At 38.3% G+C, this 23,930-nt stretch overlaps 3 protein-coding genes and 1 long non-coding RNA gene across 4 annotated transcripts in view; 1 reads left to right on the top strand and 3 right to left on the bottom strand.

Annotated features, from left to right (window-relative positions):
• Window positions 1-584: 584 nt before the first annotated feature.
• LOC126754115 (lysosomal aspartic protease-like) lies at window positions 585-2,149 on the bottom strand. The gene has a single exon (XM_050466026.1). It carries the CDS (start codon window positions 2,144-2,146, stop codon window positions 887-889), a length of 1,260 nt encoding a protein of 419 aa, XP_050321983.1. The 5' UTR covers window positions 2,147-2,149; the 3' UTR covers window positions 585-886.
• Window positions 2,150-5,932: 3,783 nt separating this feature from the next.
• On the bottom strand, window positions 5,933-7,284 carry LOC126754103 (lysosomal aspartic protease-like). Its single transcript, XM_050466009.1, has one exon. The coding sequence runs from the start codon at window positions 7,231-7,233 to the stop codon at window positions 6,040-6,042; it is 1,194 nt and encodes a 397-aa protein (XP_050321966.1). The 5' UTR covers window positions 7,234-7,284; the 3' UTR covers window positions 5,933-6,039.
• A 3,022-nt stretch (window positions 7,285-10,306) lies between these two features.
• Window positions 10,307-11,907, bottom strand: LOC126754105 (lysosomal aspartic protease-like). The gene is made up of 2 exons (XM_050466012.1): window positions 11,679-11,907; window positions 10,307-11,604 (listed from the first exon to the last, which is right to left on the bottom strand). The coding sequence occupies exon 2, from the start codon at window positions 11,595-11,597 to the stop codon at window positions 10,452-10,454; it is 1,146 nt and encodes a 381-aa protein (XP_050321969.1). The 5' UTR covers window positions 11,598-11,604; window positions 11,679-11,907; the 3' UTR covers window positions 10,307-10,451.
• Window positions 11,908-15,208: 3,301 nt separating this feature from the next.
• Window positions 15,209-23,930, top strand: part of LOC126754126 (uncharacterized) — a 62,358-nt gene continuing 53,636 nt past the window's right edge. Inside the window, exon 1 of the long non-coding RNA XR_007666262.1 lies at window positions 15,209-16,793. This is a non-coding gene — a long non-coding RNA (uncharacterized LOC126754126). The remainder of the gene's footprint in view (window positions 16,794-23,930) is intronic.

Consider the following 23,930-nt stretch of genomic DNA (forward strand, 5'->3'; position numbering starts at 1 on the left):
TAACCAAATGGTCTTCATGTATGTTCAACAAGCGCTAAACAACGGACAGACAGAGGACGGTCTATTGTTTTTCTGGTACGGAGTGCATCGTAAGAGTTTTTTCTTTGATGCCGACTATCGTAGTAGTCGAGAAGTTGTCGAAGTATAATCACCACCTTAATGCCGAGCCTTTGTATGACAGAAAAGTGAAGTGCTAAAGCTAGTAAAAATGTCGCGCAAAATGAGTAAAGATCTGGTATCCTCTAGACAAAGAACTATATATATTTTCAAGTCTTCGATTTCGGAATAAATTTGGAGTTTCTCGGAAAATCTGAATAAAACATTCATAGAAGAGGAAACGGAATTTTCGCTCTCCGGAGTCGCTTCGCGAATCAAAAATCACCCGTAGAAAACCAACAAATTAATCATTTCAAATTTTGCCTTTAAAACCACGGAATATTTTTTTCTTTTCGTCAAATTACTAGATTAAAATTTGTGGATGCCAAAGGAGTGACTAATTGACGCTATTCGATTTAGTTTCTTGGAAATCTTGAACCAATTCGTCATATCGCAATATTCAATAATTTTTTTGCTTTTCTGTTTACTTTTTCGTTTATTACTGTTTTGATACAAAAAACTGAAAATGGATGAGTCGATTCATTGCAGGTAATATATCATGGGTGTCCTATATAAAAATGTTGTTTATCTAATTGAAATGAAATCGAAAGTCCACGTTGATAACGAGGTTACAGTGGCGTCATATACATATACCACATATAAATACATAGGCTTTACATACAACAATAACATTTACATTTACAATTTCCACAATTAATTAAATTAAGCTATGTAAAATGTGTTGCAATGTATAATTTGGACATATATAAATCTCACGTGCAACACCCAATTATGCTTTAAAATAGAAAGCCAATAGAACAGGTATTAAGATACCCAAAAAGTTAGGGCTCAAATTGAAAGCGCCGCCTCCTACTACTTCTACATTGCTGGAATTACTAACAGCCGTCGCGAAACCGACTTGATTGTTGCCCATGTCGAAGATTGCGTAGTATTTCATAATGAAGACATCGCCAAGAATCCAGAAGTTCGTGCCGCCATCCTCAAAAGCCGACACGCACAATATATTGCCATAATTTCCCTCCATTTCATAAACATAATTACTGCTGTCTAAAGTAAAGATGGTTCCAGCGATGTTGAACGAAACTACCGGCAGGCTGCTTGTTTGGGTACAATCGAACACATACACGCCATCTGCATTCAATATAGCACCAAGCGCAGCCTGTACAGTTGTGTAAAGTGAGGTCGGCACGGCTAACAGACTAGTGCCAGAATCACAAATCGCCGAACAACTATAGCATATGGCTGTACTGGTACCAATAGTAATCGATTCCACATTGAATTGCCAATAGCCTTCTAGAGTAACCGGTGTATAAGTTATATCACCAATAAAATGCGTAGTATCGTAACCACCGAGCGTGAGCTCGCCACCATTTGCAGATAGACCATCAGCGGAATTGTTGGTCAGGTAGAAAGCGAAGACGGGCGAATCGATTAAGCCTTGCGTGTACATATTGTAGAATGGTGGTATAACGTTGTCAACCGAAATCTGTTGATAAGCCATACCCAGAATGCCATCGAATTCGGAGTAGACAAATGTGGTGCCAGGCTCCGAGGTCGCTATGGCAAAAGTTTGTCCTGTTATAACCAAACCGCTAACATTAACGGTATCTACCGCTAAGTAGCCCGTTAAATTGCCGGTACCATATTGTATAGCGAAGCTTTGATTATTCACTTGATAGGTGCTCGATGCGCTGGAGTTGTAGGTATTGTGTGTGGAGCAAGCGGTATCGTTGGCAGCACACGGTGCTCCAGGTACCCATAAGTTCGATGAACCGCTGTCGAAGAGCACATTAAAATTTTGCGGTGGTGTACCAATGGTGATGGGTCCATAATATTGATCGTCCTCGTAGTTGCTCAATTGTTCGTTGGCAACTATGAAACTCGAATTGAATTTGCTGCGCAACAAGGCTAGATGGGTGCTGTAGTTTTTAATCGAACGCCGCTTACTGGGTTTAGTTAACGGTATGCGCACGAGCGCGGCATCGACGACCAATGCTAGGCACAAAACCACGATCACCGACTTCAACATTGCGACTGTCTATTTGGACTGAACTGCACCATACGTAGTAATTAATTATTTATGTACGCTTCTACTTCTACTATCAAAATTTCGGAACTTTATTAATAAATAACGAGGACTTAACGTTCATCGTATCAATATTGTGGTATTACTCATGAAGGCGCACTCCAAATGTGTCTATCTTAAATGCCTCATTAAATGATAAAAAATATGTCACTATGTACATACAAATGTTTGTAAAATAATTATACTGCTTATCTATTAAATATTATTTAATGAAATCATTATCACAAGTGCCGAAAAATGCAATAAAACTAAGTGGCTGGCCTGTCCAATTTCCATACTCGATTGTAAATCTAGAAAATTGTTTTCTTCTTAATGGAAAGTATGCTATATCTATCAAATTTGGTGCATAACACGACGTACTCATGCCACAATCTTACATAAGGCTTCGTAATGGCAATCGCGTAGTATCGATGTACATATGCTAGATGACGATACCGATACTTCTTCTGCTTCTACGATACTGATATGTTACGTCATAAATGAAACGAACGATCAAAAGTATTTAGTAATTGCAAACAAGGCTTTTCCTGCCTTCGTTTATGATGTCACGAACTGACATATTTTTCTATTAAACGCTTGTTAAGGCTTATCAAGGAAGGCAACGCGTCGAAGCTGTCGTCATCTGTATTTTCATCATTCTTGTACTATTATGGCTATACTTATACCCTCTTTAAAATAGTTTCTCTAAATTTAATAAAGTTTTGACCGCAAAGTTTTAAAACACTATCTTTTGAGAAGTACAGTTAAATTTATATTGACAACGAACTATGCGTAAGCTTAAGTCCTAATAACACACTAATTATCGGCGTATTGTAGACAGATAACAAATATTTTTAAGCTGCTTAATACAACGCCGTGAATATGCGATATATTCTTACAAAGTTGCTGATACATATATACATTAGGGTGCGTCAAAAAAGGTTTTGACTTTTTTTCCTTTCGTACTCTGAAAAATTGGTATATAGACTTCTTTTAGAAAGTAATAGTAATGGGTAAGTCCTCCGCCTTGCCCAATCGGCGGCGAAGTAGAAGACGTTCCATTGCCCGACCACGAAAAAGTTCAAATAGCAATTACCCGTATGAAGAACAACAAAGCGGTAAGAGCCGATGGATTGCCGGCTGAGCTATTGCGGCGGCGAAGAACTGATAAGGAGCATGCATCAGCTTCTATGCAAAATATGGTCAGACGAAAGCATGCCCAACAATTGGAATTTAAGTGTGCTCTGGCCAATACACAAAAAGTGAGACCCCACAATTTGCGCCAACTACCGTGGGATAAGTCTCCTCAACATCGCATATATAGTAAGGTTCTATCGAGCGTATTGTGAAAAAGATTAAAGTCCACAGTCAACAAACTGATTGGGCCTTATCAGTGTGGCTTCAGGCCTGGAAAATCAACACTGACCACATATTCACCATGCGCTAAATCTTGGAAAGGGAGATCGACACACGGTACCTCTTCGTCGGTTTTAAAGCTGCTTTTGACAACACGAAAAGGAGCTGCCTCTATGCCGCTATGTCTGGATTTGGTATCCTCGCAAAACTAATACGGCTGTGTCAACTGACGTTGAGCAATATCAAAAGCTCCGTCAGGATCGGGAGGACCTCTCCGAACCGTTCGATACCAAGCGAGGTTTCAGACAAGGCGACTCCCTTTCGTGCGACTTATTCAATCTGCTCTTAGTGAAAATAATTATATCTGCAGAACTAAATAGAGAAGGTACCATCTTTTATAAGAGTGTACAGCTGCTGGCGTATGCCGATGATATTGATATCATTGGCCTCAACAACCGCGCCGTTAGTTCTGTTTTTTCTAGACTGGATAAGGAAGCAAAGCAAATGTCTCTGGCAGTGAACGAGGGCAAGACGACATATCTCCTGTCATCAAAACCAACGGTTGTAGTAGTTGTAAATAATTTCGTCTACCTTGGAACCAGCATTAACAGCAACAACAATGCTAGCCTCGAAATTCGACGCAGAATATCTCTTGCCAACAAGTGCTCCTTCGGACTAAGTAGGCAATTGAGAAGTAAAGTCTTCTCTCGACGAACAAAAAGCAAAGTTTATAAGTCACTCATTATTTCTGTCCTGCTATATGTTGCAGAGGTATGGACGATGACAATATCTGATGAGTTGTCATTACGAGTTATACGACTGCATTGACATATGTAGTTCAGCGAATTAACATACATCGGCTACGCTGGCTAAGTCGTCCGAATGTACGAAAACACTCCAGCTCTGAAAGAGGACGACCTTCACTCCGTTGTAAAGACCAAGTAGAGAAGGACCTGGCTTCTCTTGGAATCTCCAATTGGCACCACATTGCAAAAAGAAGAAGAAGAAGTTCTTCTTAGAGGTGTCTATCAACAAATCTTTCAGAAAAGGTTGTTTTTTTACTCACCCTTATGTACACATATTTACTTTTACTTTTAAATATAAAGCCCAAGTTACACATTTCTGATGAAATTCCATAATTTAGAATGTTGCAAAATCCCTTAAAAAGATAGTCAAGATAAGATAAGATATAGAAGAATGTCACTAATACATATGTATGTAAATGCCTGAAATTTTTTCGATATCTCATGACCGCTTTGTTGGACCTTGATAGACTATATGTAGTGCGTTAACCGCAACGAAACTAATTCCTGGAGCTTAAGGCAGAAATGGATCCAAAAAGTAACGGTCTTAAAAGTAACGAGTTTGTTACTAGTTTATATGCTCTGCGACGTGAAGATCTCTTTTAAAATTACAGTATATTCTAGGGCTATAGTATTCTTCTTTTTGCATGGAAGTCCAATTCCCGAAGCGATTTCGATCGGGTCGTTGCTTTGATCTCGAAGTTTGTGCTAATTATTTTGCTGTTTCAAAATATAGTCAAATAATTTTCCGTGGGATCCTTTTTAATATATAGAAAATATCCCTTATCAGAAGTTACTCATATTACTTGGAGCTTAAAGTTTCCTTCATCACAAGGTCCATTGCTGTCGCTGTTTAGTACAATGTTGGAAAAACAGTCACGATGAGTAAAACGATGAGTCGATTAATTGAACATAATCACTTGTCGTTGAGTAAAAAAAAGTAAGGATGGCAATTCTTCAAGCAATTCTTCTTTGGCAATTCTTCAACCGAAAGCTTTTTCATTTATGGAGCGTTTAACAGTAGTATAAATTTTACGAAGTAGTAGAATAAGCTATGCGAGTATGTAGATATGTAAAGCTCGTTGAAACTAACTACTCGCTGCAACTAACTAATCGTTTGTTTTTATTTTCAGCTACACGCCATTTTATTAACAAGAGAGAATTCATTCGTTCAAATACATTCAAATATCGTCTATTATAACTTTTGGATAAGACTGTCTATAAAAGCTTTTGAACCTAATGTATCATTGTTTAAACAGCACCATTTATAATGGACGATGTTTTGAAGCGATAACACATGCCCAAGATATACAGATCTTCCTTTTATACCACAGCTTCAGCTCGATTTAATCGTCCCTGTACCTAAAATACAACATGAATATTTTATTTGGGAACTGCTCAAGTAAAACTCGAAAAAGTCACAAATAATACATGCATATATACATATATATATATGTATATATGTATATCATCTTAAGGGCTGGTAACACACCTGCTTCAGAACCCGAATAAAATTTATTCCAAACTATCTACTAATCCTGTTGTAAACCATATAATTCCAGCCAAACACATAAACAAGTTGTGGATCGTATATATTTTTGCAGTGATCGCTATTTTTATAATATTTTATTAAACAAAAGTAAAAGAATAAGCGTTAAATTGGTTTCGTTAATAACTCTTCCATTATATCCATAATTTTCACTCACACGCGCAACTGCAAGTTGAGCTCGGGTCATCAGTCAATGCTTCACTGGTTGCTGGAGCAAAACCCACTTGATTATTACCCATATCAAAGACCGTGTAATACTTGCTAATGAAGACGTCGCCAAGAATCCAAAAGTTCGTGCCAGCATCTTCGAAAGCGGACATACACACGACACCACCATTCTCATCATCCGACTCTACAATGTAATCGGAACCGCTAAGGCTAAAGGTTGTGCCGCCAATACCAAACGAAATAGTTGGCAAACTGCTCACTACCGAACAATCCACATAATATGCTTCATCACTGCTTAGTTGAGCGCCAATAGCATTCTGTACATTTTCGTAAATGTCGGTCGGCACAGCCAACAAACTGGTGCCCGTATCGGCAATGGCTGAGCACTCAGAGCATATGTCCTCACCATTAATGATGACCGAATCCATATTGAATTGCCAGTAACCTTCGCTTACCACCGGCACATAAGTGAGTTCACCAACATAATGATTAGTATCAACGCCGCCAAGTGTAAGTTCACCACCTTGAGTGGAAGTGCCATTACTAGTCAAATAGAATGCAAAGACGGGCGAATCGATTAAGCCTTGCGTGTACAGATTGTAGAATGGTGGCACTACATTATCGACCGCAATCTGTTGATAACCCATGCCCAGAATACCATCGAATTCGGAGTAAAGAAACGTAGTGCCTGGCTCAGAGGTAGCTACAGCAAATGTTTGCTGTGCAATGCTTAGACCATTAAACGTGACTGTATCCACGGCTAAGTAACCCGTCAGGCTACCACTACCGTATGCTATAGCGAAACTCTGGCCATTCGCCTGGTATGTGCTCGATGCACTGGAGTCGTAGGTATTGTGTGTTAAGCAGGCCTCATCGGCGGAAGCGCACGGTGCTCCAGGTACCCATAAGTTTGATGAACCTGTATCGAAAAGCACGTTGAAATTTTGTGGTGGTGTACCAATGGTGATGGGTCCATAATATTGATCGTCCAGATAGTTGCTCAATTGCTCGGAGGTAGCGACGAAATTCGAGTTGTATTTGCTGCGCAGCACGGCGAGGTTCGTGCTGTAGTTTTTAATCGAGCGCCGTTTGTTGGGCTTATTCAACGGTACGCGTACGAGCGCGGCATCTGCCACCAAGGCCAAACACAAAACTAGCACGGTAAACTTAAGCATTTTGATTGGACCACACGGCAGTGGTGATATGTGGAATATAAATATTTTCGAAGTTTTGCCCTCCTTAAATGAATGCCCTTTTTATAGTATTTTTGGATATTGAATTCGCTTATATTATATTTTCGGGGTGCCATAATGAAGCATTGAGTGCGTGACCTCTAAGCGACTTTGCGGTAGCTTAAATACAGGTGAACGGTCCCATTTTAAATACAAGATGTTTTTGTTGAAATCATTTATATTTTCCATTAAAAGGCTTTTCAGAAATTTGACTGTACTACTAGGGAGGTGGATTAATACTTGTAAACTCTTCACCTTGTCGAAAAGCAACCCCAAATATGTCTGAGAAGCTCGGCCCAACAACCGGCAGGTGTGGAATACCGCATCTATCCATACGAGTACATAACAAGTAAGGCAACGATAAGTTCGAGTATAGCCGTATATTATGTATATTCTCAACTTCTTCTATCATAACCGAGATTATTGATTTCTGTTCTTAAATCTAGGTATTGTACTTCTAATCCATATTTATGATTTCAAGTCACACAGATGGACGAAAATCCTTATATTTTGCATATGGGGGCCGATTACTGACAGCAAATAATCTTGTGGATAGTAATTTCATTGAAAAAACTTGGAAAGTTGCCAAAAATGTTCATATCATAGAATTTTGAAGGGAGTTTGGCTAGCAAACTTTAGAGGTTTGTGAGATATAAATTAAATGTTTTGGTGACGGAGCAACGTCCACTTTTTTAAAGTCATTAAATCAAAATAACTGGATTTTCTCAGCGTCGTCTATATCTATACATTTCCTTCACTTCAAGGTGTCACAAATAATAACAAATCAATTCTACTCTGTGCAACATGTTGCGTGTGTATCATGCGGTACACTCATATGTGCAATGTCTTATCGGCGACATTGCAATCGATGGATCTTAAGCTACTTAATACAAACAAATAATAATCAATTATGAGTAATGACTTTGTTTATTTGATTCTTTGGTCAAAAAGTAAGCGTCATTATTGGGAACACTAATGCTAGGAATTTGTTTTGCGTGTTGTTATGGCGTTGCCAAACCTTATTTTCTTGAACAAATTCATCACGAACTAGTTTCAGGCTGCCGTAATTCTTAAAACAAGTTCCAATCAGACCACACATGAAATAAAGTTTTAACTCTCTCACGTCCAGTCGTCCGTTCTCACTATATTTGGGCATACACTGGGTATGAGAGAGAAGGGGTTCTTAGTCAAAGGTTCTGTTACTTTTTCACACAAAATAAGTCTTAATCAAGAGGTTCATTTTATGGTATACCCTGAACATAGTATATTAGGTTAGCTGGGTTTTACAAGATATACATACATATAAAAATCTCTGAAAGATCTAAAGGCTATGCCAAAAGTCAAGTGTGAGAAGTGCTTCGACAATTGGAGAAAGCGCAGGCATGTGTATCGAATAAGGACTATTTTGAAGGCGAAAACATTGGCAGTCGAATGAGTAGCTTTTTTTCAAAAAACAGAAATCTCAGTAATTTTTGAACACTCTTTGTATATCAAGATTTAAGACTGATCGGTTTTGCCATGTTCGCGAACCAGTATATAGTATGGGTCCATACCATACACGCGAACTAGCCCATTACTTATAGGGTATTATAGCTTCGGTGAAGACGATATTAACTTTTTTTTGTTTCAGAATGAAATTGGTAAATAAATATAAGAGTATGTATGTACATACACTATATAGCACATATCCAAACTATTGGCACAAAGGTAGTAAGCAATAGTTGTTCTTATTTTGTAAGAATGAAAATTTACTTTGTATCCAATATAATTCGCTTTAAGCCCACTGTTTATCATGTGAGTGTATTTGTGTCCACGAACTTCAATTTGATAACGTATACTGGAGGGTAGTACTTTTATCAATGACATTAGTACGTTGATTGATCACTTATGCTTTAGTGTATCTTTATTTTATTTTAGTTTAATGGTGTGCGGACTTGGCAATCATAACAATTTTAAACTCAAATTTTAAAGTTCGGTTACTTGCAGCGTGGACTTCGGTGTGTGCCTCATACAAAGAAAATAAAACAAGAAAAAACATTGATTCGGTTACACCGAAGTTAAAGGGTGATCCATTTCGAGAATGTTTATTATCATTCAAAAAAAACATTCTTTGGCATTTATTGTTTAAAGATTATCCGTTGAGTCCAATTTTCGATGACTCCTTCGAGGATTTCGACTGGTAACTGGCGAATAAGACGCATGATGGTTTGCTCCATTGTCCACATAGACTTTAGACTTTATAACCATATATCCACAAAAAAAGTCAAACGATATGATATTATACGATCTTGGTGGCTATTTGACGGACCCAATAAGTGAAATTATCTGCTCACCGAATTGTTCTCTCTATAAATCTATTTATTGATGCAATGAGTGGGAAGTGGGCGCCGTCTTGTTGAAATGAAATGTCGCCGAGATAACGAGCTTCAATTACAGTCTTCAAATAGTCGGTTCTCATGACGCTATAACGGTCGCCATTGCCGGTAGCGTTCTCATTCGCATCATTGTTAAAAAAATATGGACCGATGATTCCACCGGCCCACAAACCACACCAAACCGTTATTTATATCTGGATGAAATGGCAGCTCTTAAATCTCTTTATGTTGCACTTCTTCCCAAATGCGGCAATTTTGTTTCTTTACATACCCGTTGGTCCAGAAATGGGCCTCATTGCTGAACGAAAGTTGGCTTGAATACGTCAGATCTTCTTGGAACGTTTCCAGAGCCCATAGAGCGAAGCGATGTCGCTTGGGAAGATCGAGCGGCCTCAGTTCTTGTACGCTTTCAATTTAAAATGTCGATGTAAATTGCGCCAAGTCGTTCTATACGTCAGTCTAAGTTGCTGTGAACGGCGCCGAATAGACTCTTCACTTTGCTCCTAAATATACACAATATGGCTTTGCGCCTATAACTATACCATTTGAACAACTAAAAATGAAATATTGCATACTTTTAGCGCAAAACGAAATAGTTCCAACCTCATGCTTGCTGTATACATATTCATTTGACTTTCGCCTTTCATAAAAATTATATATTTTACTCGATAAATGCATTCGTATATTTACAGTTCGATATTTAATAGAAAATATAGCATCCGTATAACGGAGATTTATGGACAGCCAATAAAATCATCAATTTAATACGGAATTTCATCTAAATAATTAAGCGGCTGTCGCAAAACCCACACGATTATTGCCCAAATCGAATTCAGTGTAGAAATTGCCAATAAAGGTATCACCCAAAACCCATATATAATCTGCCATATAGAAGAAGCTCGACAAGCATAAACCATTCGAGTGATGTATATAGGTGCTTGGCGCGAGACTGAAGTTTTTGCCACCAATTCTAATATCAACATTCGGTAATGACGCTACTGTAGAGCAATTAACATAAAAGTTATCCGCATTGACTCGTTTAGCGCCAATTTTCTCATTCAATGTCACGAAAGCTTCATAATCGCCAACAGCGATAAGACTGGTGCCGGTGTCGGCAATTGCCTGAAAGTTCTGCTTCACGGTGGTACCATTAACCGCGATAGAGTCGACTTTGAATTGCCAATAGCCTTGTTGAGTAACTGGTACATATGAAATATTACCACGGTAATATTTGGGGTCTGAACCGCCCAATATAAGTTCACCACCTTGTTGCGAACTGCCATTGCGCGCCAAATAGAAGGAGAATATGTCCTTGCTAATCAAATGTTGCGACCACAAGTTATAGAATGGTGGTGCTACGCGATCCGATGCGAATGCCTGATAACCCATGCCGAGTATGCCATCGAAATGTTTATGATTAAATGTATTGCCCGGTTCTTGTGTCGCCTCAACAAAAGTTTGATTTGTAATATTTAAACCACCAATGCGTACGGTATCGGTGGAGAAGTAACCAGACATATCACCACTACCATACAACATGTCAGCTCGTTTGCCATTCGGTATATAAGTACTCGATTTACTGCTATTATAACGATGATGGTCGTGACACGCATAATCTTTGGTTAGGCAGTTACTTGAGGGTATCCAAAAATCCGAAGAACCCGTATCGAAAAGCACCAAAAAATATTGTGGCGGTGTGCCGATGCTAATATTGCCATAATAACCCATATTTTCTGAATTGATGAGTGTTTCTTTGACGATACTCTGCGTCTGCGTCTTTGTCACATTGTATTTACTACGAAGTCCAGCGATTTCAGCGCGTACACTTGCCAACGTTCTGTGACTCTTTTCATGCCTAAGTAGCGGAATGCGTACGACATCAGCGCACTGCACCGCCGAGATGACTGCCATAATTATAATGTATTTGAACATTTTGTTGCTGTTGGCGAAAGAATAAAACTCTAAGTAACTAGTGTTTGAGTAAAATGAAAATATACAATTGTTATCTCCTACCTTTGTTGGTAAAGGCACGCTGTGCCATATACAATTGTTTGCAGGCCGAATGTGCGAAAAAGTATTTATACTCGAAACGAGGCCAACCTAAGTTCGTGGGCGCTGGAGTGAGTAATTTCATATGTTCATATGCACGATTCTTTAGGCTTAACTTGTCTTTAACATAGTAAAAGGATTTTCTTCGGGCTTGCAATCGGTGCGTTCCATATATATCGTATCTCATTGATTAAAAATCAATTAGTATGTTCAACGAACATATATATGTTTTATTGTGTTAGTAAATATTTCGTTTATAAATACCAAATTGCAATTGAAACATTGGTATATAGTATATAACAAGTAAGGAAGAGCGAAGTTCGGGTATAGTCGAGCATTTCACACGCTTGCAGCTTGCATGGAATAAAGCCAAGGAAGTACTTTCGGGTACATGAGGCTTGTTAGTTGAGTTTTGTGAGTTTTAATCTGATTTTATTCATTCTAAGCATAAATATGCACCGTTATAAGGAAAACAGGCTATCTCAATTTTATTAAGATGATTCACATATTGGCTGATATATAGTATAAGGTATATAGGTCTAAAGGAAGTAATGACCCGATTCAACCCATTTGTAACATGCCGACATATTACTATCAGAAAAGGTTTGTCTTTCAGTTTCATTTACATATAAGTGACCTGGTCTACGAAAAGGGAGCTAACGTGCGAAAACTAGTTTTCTGGGAAACAGCTGTTAAAAATAAACAACTCGTTTCGTCAGTTTCTCGTGAAAATTGATTTTTTGACACCTAAGCCCCCTTTCCGTAGACCAGGTCACATATATCTATTTTGACCAATGTTTTTGGTAAACAGTTAATTTTAAGCACTGGGTCCACATATTCGGTATCCAGAGGCTTGGACAGTTTTGGTTCGATTTCGGTGGGGCGGGTTTCAAAATATGTAATTTCACCTATAAGTCCGGAGCGGGGCGATTCTACGCTCATTGTCCAACTGTTACCCCGGCTCCTTTAAAACTATCCCATACCAACTCCTTTTGTTGTCCTGATCATTTATATATATATATATAACCCTATATCTATCTCGCTTAGTTTTAGGTGATATATACAAGCGTTAAATGAACAAAACTATTATACTCTGTAGCAACATGTTGCAAGAGTATAAAAATGATATTGACTAAGATAATAACATTTGGGCAATATTCTGTAAAAATATACCCCAGCTGCTTGAACCTAAACCGGTTTAAGTATTCCAAAGTATCGTCTTAGAGAGAACTTCTTTGGCTGTTGTGTTTATGTTATCGCGCGAAAGCAAAGCAGTAGTAAATAAACTTCGTTCCTTAAGTTATCGTAGGACTAACTTTTAACTGGAAACTTGTTAATTGGATTGCATTTTCTTTATATAAATTACAACAAAATCGATGAGTTATCCGGTCTCTTACGACAATGCCAATCGAAAGCAGTCGCGGTCATATCGAGATGATCAAGCCTGGATTGACGGCCAGGGAGGTCCCGCTATATGTTTGTGAGCTTGACAGACAATCATCGCTTATGAGCTGCCCCTTATAGCCAAATTCTTAATTCGGACCTCTGTTGTCATAAAATAGACCGTCTGAAGGAAACAATCGCCCAGAAGCGACCAGCTTTGGCCAATAAAAGAAGAATTGTGTTCCATTAGAGCAAAGTCAAGCCACACATATCCCTAATGACTTACCAGAAACTCCGGATCTAAAACGAAATGATTACTATCTGTTCTTGTCCATGACAAATTATTTGCAGTAGTTAAGCAGAATTGAGTAGCCTCATAATTTTCTATCAATTTGGTTAAGTTCTGGCAAGACATTTGCTAAAATAAGGAGTTACGTCCAGCGTCCCCTTGTATGCCTCTAATCGATCACAGAATTCTATGTGATTTGAAATACAACAATAGATCTGAACAGTGTGTTCTGACATGATGTCAACGGTGAGTTAACATCACTGACATCAAAATTTCACAACACATCCTCTACACAGTTGCCTTATCTAAGACACACAACCAGTAAAATACAGAAATAAATGTATGCAGTGTGTTATGTCATGAGGTCAGTGACATAATATACAATTTTGTAAGCTAAACACAATACAGATTAATTAATTTTTCATTTATATGTGACATCACCACATCATATGATGAGTTAACATCACTAACATAAAAAATTTCACACTACACTCTGTACCTTTGCCTTATCCAAGACACACAACCAGTAAATACGCACACCATTTAATAATCGACGGCTACACTGACAGCAATAGGTGTATTCACCAACTTGAAGACTCGATATCTAAAGAAATTACGGACATACAGTACATAATTTATACCAAATTTGTATATGTTTAGGCCTAACTCATAGAACTTACTTATGTATATATGTATATTAATGGAAAAACTGGTATTTCTCTCCAAGTTTTTAAGAATTTAATTATGTTAAATATATATACATATATATAAATTTAGGTGACAAGTAACGGTTAAGCGATATTATTTATGAAATTGTTCGAAAAAACAATATATTGAAACTTAGTGTTTTTATTTTAGTGAATAATATGAAAATAAATAAAATAGAAAATTAAAATTGACTATATGTATTTAGTCTATATACCTTATAACTACATATGTCTAGCTGCACTTGTATATACTTACTTGTATGTATGTATATGTAAATATCATGCGCGCTACATTATATATACATATATGTATGTAATGAATATAAATTAATATGATTTGTCTCAAATATTTTTTTAATAAGCTGCGTTTCATTTTCTACCTTTTTTTTTAGTAAAGAAATACCCCTGCGCAGTAGCGTTGCCAGCTATACTTCAATGCTACCAGTACACACACGCATTTTTAGCTTTATTTGTGTAAGTCCAACTATACATTTGTGGTACATAACGGGTAATATATATGCTTTTAACCACATACACCAATAGCTTTCGCGCGCACTGTAGTATAAAAGGGGTAAAACGCCGACGCAGTATATACATGCATACATATATCACACATACACACACATATACATGAGTTATTGCGCGATTTTCACTCACGCTGAAGTTGCGCTTAGCGGCGCCTCAGCTAAAAACTTGCTCACTCAAAAGTCAAAGTGTGTGTGCAGCTTTTTGTTGAGCGCCTGCGAAATGCATGCATGCCAAGCGCTCACTTACACCAACGCGCTTTCGTGCATATGTGTTTTGTGCGTATTGGTGAGCACGTTTTGCTTGTGTGCGCTTGCAAATCCACCAATGATCCGCGTTGCAGTTCATTGCGCCGTCGTTGAACGTCGTGCGTCGCGTCAACGTCGCAGCAGCGCGTCATCGTTATTGTCACTGCAGACATTGCCATATTGCCACTGTTCTTTGACTTTGTTGCGTGCGGCGGCACGACATTTAAATCCAACTACAGCGAGCGCAATGCGTCAACCAAACGCGTCTGATGCAAGCGCATGTTTAGTTGTTCGGTTTGTACGGCGGCGCGTTCATGCTATTTAGTTAATTGAAAGCAAAAAATATAAGAAATAAATAAAAATAATAATAATAAAAATATTTGCAAAAATAAATGTTATCGTGCAATTAGTTTTGTGTATTTTGTTAGAACACTATGCGCCGCGTATGCCGTTGAACAGGTTCTACAAATAACACTAACGAAAATAAATATATAACAAAAGAGTGCCGATTTAGTTTTGCAAAAATTTATGCGCTCAGCCATTGCGCGCTCACTACAAATTGCACAGCGCGCTGCGGCAACGCCAGCGCGTCACTTTACGCTTTAAATATAGTTCGTCATGTGAGTGAGTTAGCATGACGCTTGCATTCGAGCGCTTTTCACATTGCGAACAAAGACAAACGGCAGCGCTGCACTTTTTTCTCTGCGTTGCGCCTGCACTGTATACGCTGGTCTTGGAGATTTTTTTTTCTTGCTACATAGCAGCCGCTCAGCGTACACATTTTTGCACTCGCAACGCGCGGGAGCGCTTGTGAGCAACGCTAGCATCAGCGCGCACCGTCGTAGGTGCCGCACACCCCACAACTCAAGCGATAAGCCATTGCATATACATATTCGTGCCACCAACACACCTACAGTGGCGCGCTCAGCTGCCGCTCGCTATACTTTTGCTGGCGAATTTGAAGTTCTTGGCCGTCTTGTCGTCCGGTAGCAATGCACTCGACGCGGCGCTTTTCACCGACCTCGCTGACTGCATAAATGAAGAGAGCAAAATTAAAAAAAAAAAAATAATAATAAAACTGAAAAAAATAAATAAAACTTAAAAAAAAATAAATAAATAACTGTTTCGAGCAATGTGTGCACAAAAAAATTAATTAAATTGTGGAAAAGTCAAAACATGTAAAATCGTATAGCACGGAATACTGCGGACGTAAACATTACCGTAATGAAGTGCGTAGAGCGTATAAACGCCGCTGGCTGCCAGCATTGCGTGTGATAACAAAAACATAAGCATATAGTGTATATATATATATATATGTAACAGTTCAGCGAAGTTTACAATCAATTATGAAATGAAAATTCTCGCATAAATAAACCAATTTTCGTTTACGAAAAGCTGAAAGCAAAGTGTAATGAGAAAAGTGCAAAAGTGCAAGCTCAGAATATCTGTACGGCGAATATACATATATATTATCTACACTATATACATATATGTAAAATATATTACTCAGGTTCGCCGATCGATGCTTCGACGCTTTTGGACCCTACCTCAATGCAACTCGTTACATACAAATAATGTGTATACCGACTGTACGCAAGTGAATTTCTATACTAAACGAGTGCATTTACGGACTAAGGTCTAAGTAGTGGCTCATTGCAAAATCTATGTGTTTGAGTGTATGTGCACATACACTAGGAAGCAAATTTTTAATTTTGAAATGCAATTTACATTAATTTAAAATATATTATAGCCGTACTTAGTACGCGCTTTCGTGCAATTTAGTTAATTGAATTTTTCGCATACAAGAAATGGCGACGGCATTCGGTAATGATTGGCACGAGCATTCGCTTACGAAAGCTAACAACAAAATTGTCAACGCCGGCGGCATAAACATATGACGAAAGTGCAAAGGTGTTAAAAAAATCAGGTATTTATATGAAATACAATTTTTTCTCTGTGTTAGACCAATCTAGAGCTCCCTTAAGGTTCCAATATTGATCAGTTATTCTGGGAGTAAATAAAAAAAAGGATCGGTTTTCCTTTTTCCAATATTTTTAAATATATATTTGTGATTTCATATTGAAAATGCGTTAAAAAATGCGACCAACTTCAGAATCTGTTTGAAAAATGCTGACCCTTTCCTTTGAGGCTACAACGGACGTGATTGGAACACATTTTTTTCACTATTCTGCCAAATTTATAATGTTTTAGTGCCCTCAAGTGTACTTAAAGTCAAAAAACTATATTTTCTGAAATTTCTAGACTGATTTGGTAACTCTTGCTAGGAAAAATAAAAAAGCCGAACAAAGAGAGAGAATCATTGCTTTCGGTTTATGAGATCAAGGTGAAGAGTTATCGAATCAATTCAAGCCGTCATTCACATCGTTTCACATCCAAATCTTCAAACTAGATAATTGCGTATAATGTCTTCCAAACGAAGATCACAGCAATTAAAGAAAGCCTTCTTGTTCTGACAAGGAATGTGCTCATAACAAGGAATATATGTATATATATTATATATCGTTTCATCTAATTTAGTCAAACAATGTCTTGATCTCTTAGTGGTGTTAGATCCACTATTTCATGATAAGCTTACAATGGGTTAAACAACATAGTGATATTACAAGGAATTGTGAAGCAGATGAACTAGCCAAAACAGGAACCACCCTGCAGGATATCTAATCAAGGAGATATCTTACTGACAAATATGTTATAAACGTATCTGAGTCTCGTGGGCATGAATGGAATATGGGCCGCACATATCGACTATTCAAATTTAAAAAGAATGATATACATAATAACACTAGTAGGAGTAATAAGACTATACTATATAGAGTAGGAACGCTTTATAACGACTGTTTAGCCGGGCCATAGCGGAATCGCAGGTAATTACAAAGCTGATGAGTTAGCAAATAAAGACACTCTAGAATCATTATCGGTAAAATGGGAGCGGGTCGGTGCTTCCGCATCCTCTTGTGTTGTTCTACTGGATAGCTGGGTCTCGCGGATGCTTGACCAACGCTAGGCCACTATCGGTACTTGCGCAGTCGAAACAGCCTTTTGGCCCAAGATTGATCGTGGGAGATCTAGCGATCTCTTTGCCCTCAGTAAGACTAGCCTCTCCCTAGATAAGGGGCTTTTAACAGGCCATTGCCCTATTAGCGTACATGTTGTCAGATTGATAATCTTACCAGACGCAGTCTGCAGAAGCTTATTGGAAGAAGATGCGGTAGAACAACTCAGCACTTTCTTCTTAACTGTCCTGCGTTTGGGAGGCGCATACCTTCAGACATCCACCGAAAATATGTATTGGCTACTATGTTCGTTTTGCCAATCTGCAAGTCCGAACACAGGAGTTCTTATTTTCAATGGCTTCGCAAATGACTAAATTCACAAGTCCACGTGCGATCTTTCATCAGCCATATAACCGAACCTAACCTATAACGACTATTGTAGAAGCTGTCAGGGGGTAGAAGATAGAAGGAGCAGACTATCAAACATCTTCTATACGATTGTAAAACTCTACGTTTCTTGACGACGTCTCGGACATCGGTCTGATAAAACTTTTCGTACTGATAAACTTGAACAGAAACACCGAATGGTTCAGACAGGAGTCAATAAAGTTAGCGGACTTTAGTTCCGGTTGTATCACAATGGACCTCGTAAGGGCAATTAATGTAGAGTTTAAAAAACCTTTATTTGATGAACTTATCATTATCAATCTTTATGAATCAAAATTAATTTTTTGATCCACCGTTATTTCCCTTTGAACCTAAATTTGCAACGGAGCAATAACCGGCACGGAACAATATGCTGTGGTTATACAGATTCCATATATCATTAATGAACATTATGTTAATCTGGTGGCCAATGGTTTTTTAACAAACTCTGCAACTGCACTGTCGAAAGTATCAATCAAAATGTGAGAAAATTGCATAAGAGATGTTCGGTGTTTCCTTGGTGCCCTGTTCTAGGTATTTACTGACGTCTTCTTGATCTGTCAGCCCCATTTTGCGATCGTGTGTCGCCACCCGATAGTGACCAGTTTGTATTCCCATCATGTTCCTAAAGTCTTTTCTATCGGGGACCAATAGGAATTTTGGGTTCTTACGATCTAATGTTTTGCACTTGACTTTTGCAGTTTTGTACCCTGGTAACTTGTTCCATTGGGTTTTGATTTTCTTCACCCTGCTTCTGTCGAGCATAAGAATAAGACGATTTAAATTCAATCCATAAAATACAAACAAAAACTGTAGTTTAGTGTGATGTCTCATGATTCCGCACAATTTTGTCATATTCGTGAAGAACGTCTGAATGCTGATCACTTCTACTTCTTCGTGACTATGCCTTGCGTTCGAAACAGTGTCTTTATGGCAAGAAACTAACATGATTCTTACTAGGATAATATTAGAAAATCTGTCATAAGAGCAAGGCTATATTTTAATGCTTTATTGGTCTCAAATAATGTATATTCTAGGCCTCAACCGAGCAATCAAAGTAAATACAGTTAAGAGGAATGCAATTTTGGGCTCATACTTAAATAATAGGTCTAGGTAGCTACTATTTTATTTGCATCGAGTGTGTTGTGCTTCAGAGTGTTTCGAATTAAGTTGATTTTGTGCGTTAGCTCTTGTGACATCCATAAGGTAGATAGACGAGGATTTCATCGCGACCTTAGGTCTATTTTGTCCTAGCAACGCCTTATAACTTCCATACATTGAGCTTCTTTCTATGTTCAGTCATATTTAAATCGTACCAAATGGTTTTTATACCAAGCTTACCTCCTATTCAAGATTGGATGTTAGAGTATCAATACCATAAACACTGGCTTGCGATTTTCGCCTTTATCGAAGAAAAACTGTAAGCTATAGCACATTTTTTTTTGCTGAACACGCTCTCACTCATCTTTGGCACTTGCTTAAACAATTCTCAGTCAAACAATCACAAAACTGTCTGAGAAGGTCTTTTAGTACGTTATAATTATTCCTGATCCGTATCCGTTCTTAAACCATTGTAGATAAATATTATATTTTGTAAAATATCGGGGTTTTCTATACTAGACCTTTTTCTTTTATAGTATATATCGAGAGAGCTCGAATGAGCTGTCTAAGTGTTTTCTTTTTCAGGAGAACTTATATGGTTTTTATTAAAACAAAGAAGAATTTTTCTTAAGTCATCTCTGAACAAACCACCGAACTTTTGATAGGTAATTTCTCAGTAAAAACGACGACATGTCAATCTCGAATACTTTCTAATCCAGTAGATGGCTGTAGAGTAAAACCTCGCTGAGTACAAATAGCGAAGAAACAAGTCTTAAAATCATGAACTAGCTATCGGAACCAAACCAAATAACAATGTTGTCGAACAACTTTCATAATAACCCATAATATTATATAATAATTACAAGTACTCTTAGTTCATAAATCCATTGGAATAATCATTAGTTCATATTAATTTTTTATGAACAAATTTTTATGACGGTACACACATGGTGGATACACCAGTGATTAACAAGAGTCATAATGCGAGCGTAATTCATGCAATTGAAAATGCAACGCTGCTTTTGTCGTCAATGGTGATTTCATTGTCGGCGTATGTTGAATATATTTAGCGTACGCGCTTTTGCAATTGCAACGACACAAAGTGCAGAACGTATCAATATACATATGTATGTATGAAAATGTTTGTATGTATCTATGTATCAATACACGTACATATGTGTGTATGTGCATCTGCATTAGTACCTCTGAGATATTCTACGACGCAATGCAGACGACAAAAAGCTAAAAATCGAATAAAACTAAAAGAAAACCAACAACTAAAACAACACATTGATAGCATTAACAACAACAGCAACAACAGAGATACACGAAGCACAAAGAACAAAAATATGCATGAATGCATGAGGGAAGTGCAACAACAACAATTATTGCCCACAATAAATGCAATAATAAACAACAACTAGTAACTGTATAGTAGAAGTGCAAAGCAACAATGCCAACAACAACAAGACAACGAACCAACTACATACAACTGACAGTCGACCGTCGACAGTGAGAACAAGAAATAATTAAACTATATGACAACAATAACAACAGCAGCAGAACGCTAACTGCGCATTGGCGGTGTGGAACTGAGTGATGTAACAACAACGCAAATGTAAGGAAAAAAGTCGCTTACCGAGTCCACCGAGCGGGAGCGCTATCAGCACGGAACTTCGAGCAACAACAAGCGTCGTACGAGCGAGCAACATTGCTATTTCTGCCATAATGACGACCGGGCGCCGAAGAGCAGGCGCACTTAAATGGCGAACACATACAGTTCGTGTGTGTGTGAGTGCGCGCGCGCTTGTTTGTGTGTTTGTGTATGGAATGCAGTGCAGCAGTCAAGGGTATGCAACGGGTTGAGCACAATTGGCACAACGCAAACACACATTGCGATGGAGGCGGCACACGCGATTGGCCAAGACGGCTGTGCGGCAGCGGAGGGGCGGTAGAACAATTGTACAGCGAAACGGCGAAGAATTGCAATTTGCGCACTCAACTCGTACGGAGAGCCACAATTGAAATACGAAAAAAAGCAAGCGGCGAGTGGCGTACAAATGCATGCTAGAGCGCGCAGCGGCGCGTGGGGTGGCACCTAGTCAGGTGATGTTGCTGGATGCTAGACGAGGCGCGGCTGTGCGAGTGAGTCGCAAGGTTGCCGCTGGCGCTGCCGGCGTGGAGGTAGGCGGTTGCTGCGACGCGTCGCTCTTGTGCCTCTATAGCAATGCGCACGGAACGAGCGCGTAGAGCGGAGCAATGCACCCACAAAGCGCCAAAACATTGCACATATGAGCGCGTGTATCTATGCTGTTTGCATTTGTGTGCGTGTGCGCGTCGCAGCGAACGCTTGAGTAGCGGCCGTTGCAAGTGTTAGTGATGTGCGCGCTGGTGTGAGTGTGTGCTTGCACTTGGTGCACCAATGCAGTTGCTTTGATTTCAATTCTGCCATATTTGTATTTGCCGCTCTATACGTTGTTGTTGTTGTTTTGTGTTTCTTTTCTCTGACGCTCTTGATAATCGATGCACGAGTGCACTAAAAATGGCAATAGTTCGCTTGTATCTGCATTATTGTGTGCAAGTATATGATGCTATATATCTATATACATATATATACATATATATATATAATTGAGTATATGTATATAAATATATATATTTATCTTAATATACTTGCTAATTATTCGCATAATTTGCATACCAGTAAACATTTCGATAAACTTGTACTCTTAGGTACACACATACATATCTACACGCATACCTACATATTTCGATCACTACGCCTGCTTAATATTGCTACTAACCAAGACACTTTACGATCCAAGCGTAAGTCCATATATCCGTTCATTTAGCAAAACCGTTCGTTCGTTCATCCGTCTGTCTAGTTGTCTATTCCGTTTTTCTACTTGCACTCGTTACTTTTTTTTGCTTTTTAGCTCGTTTCTTTGCCACCCTTTCATTTCTTATTTGCAATTCGTCATTTCTGGTGCTGAATAGTCACTGTGCTCGAAAGTCACTCGGTCTCGAGCGTCAACGACTCTCCGTTTCCTCTGTGGCTATGCACCCCAGTTGTTGTTGTTGTTGCTGGTGTTGTTTTTCGCATTCGTCGCTCGCTTCGTTGCTTTGTCGCTTGCATTTACTCGTTACAGTGATGCGTAATAAATATTTATTTCTGAAAATTGTTGCCTTTTCTTCTGTCTTTTTTATATAATATTAGCATTAATCGCTGGGATGGAAGTTCTGGAACTAAAAATTTTAATAAACATAATAATGGACTTGTTTGTTTGTTGGAAGAATGGAGAATTCTATGATTGCTCTTTCGCAAATATCAGAATATGAGCTTTCACAGCTAAAATGAAATGTTTCGAGTTCAAATTGTCTGATTTAGTTCACGATCATAATCGCATAGAAGGCCGCTTAAGGGGTTAGATGGGTCAAGAGCCCCAAAAAATGTTTGAATTTAACAATTTATTCTTGGAAAAGGGAATAAACAATCGTTTTTTTCTCTTTCATGCTTCATGAGTCACTCTGTCAAGAAGATCTATGAACTCTTAAGATCTGAAAAATAATTATGAGCAGGATTTTGATCTAAATAATATTTGCTATTAAACAAGGTATTGTTTTAGCTTTACAAAATTTTTTTAAAAAACGAGAGACTAGAAAACAAGACCAATATTTGATCAAAAAAAGTAGACTGTTAAAAAAGGCATTCTAAAAAATTCAGTTTCAAGAAAAGGTTGTGCTTTCCATTATTGTTTCCATTATTGCATAATGTTGTTGGGACCCCAAAATATTATTTAAGTTACAGAGAAATAATCGAGGCTTCAAACCCCTAGATCGACCTAACCTCTTAATGCGTTTTAGCTAACAATAATTTTAGGTCAAGGCTCATATCGTAAAAAGTCAAAAGTAACTGATTTATCGGTTATTCGTTTAGCTAAAATTGTTCTCAGAGAAGTAGATCAAGGGTGATTCCCTTGGAACAGAGGCATAACACTGCAAAAGTATAATATATTTTATACACAATATCTTGTATTGCTGATTTATATATTTACAAAAATATGCATTGACCTGATTTGTAGAACCAAGTCCAAATTCCATGGATGTACCAGGTGTAGTTCGAGGTTGCTGCACATTTTGAGAGCGCGTATGTTAAGCAACTCTCTTACTACAATTATAATTTTCTGTAACTATAATTTTTTTATTTAATTTATCAACATCTCCACGTTTTCTAACCACTGTGCACGCTCAAAACAATTTCTGCTACTTACTGCCATCGTCAGCGCTCCATTACCGCTTTGGCATTGCGCTGCAATGCTCAACAGCTCTGTCTCTGTCTTCGGCATTGGCGTCGTCGCCGTCCCGGACACCGGCACAGGCGCTGTCACTGGGTCTCTGGTGAGTTTGTTTGGCTGGCTAACCTGGAGGCGAATGCGAAAAATTTCTCTACCCTTTTTCAGTATGGAGCGCGACTTTGAAACGTTTGCAACGTTGGCACTGAACTAATACGAAAAGTGCATGCA

This window comes from Bactrocera neohumeralis, chromosome 3, assembly GCF_024586455.1.
Source record: "Bactrocera neohumeralis isolate Rockhampton chromosome 3, APGP_CSIRO_Bneo_wtdbg2-racon-allhic-juicebox.fasta_v2, whole genome shotgun sequence".
Taxonomy (NCBI): Eukaryota; Metazoa; Arthropoda; class Insecta; order Diptera; family Tephritidae; genus Bactrocera; species Bactrocera neohumeralis.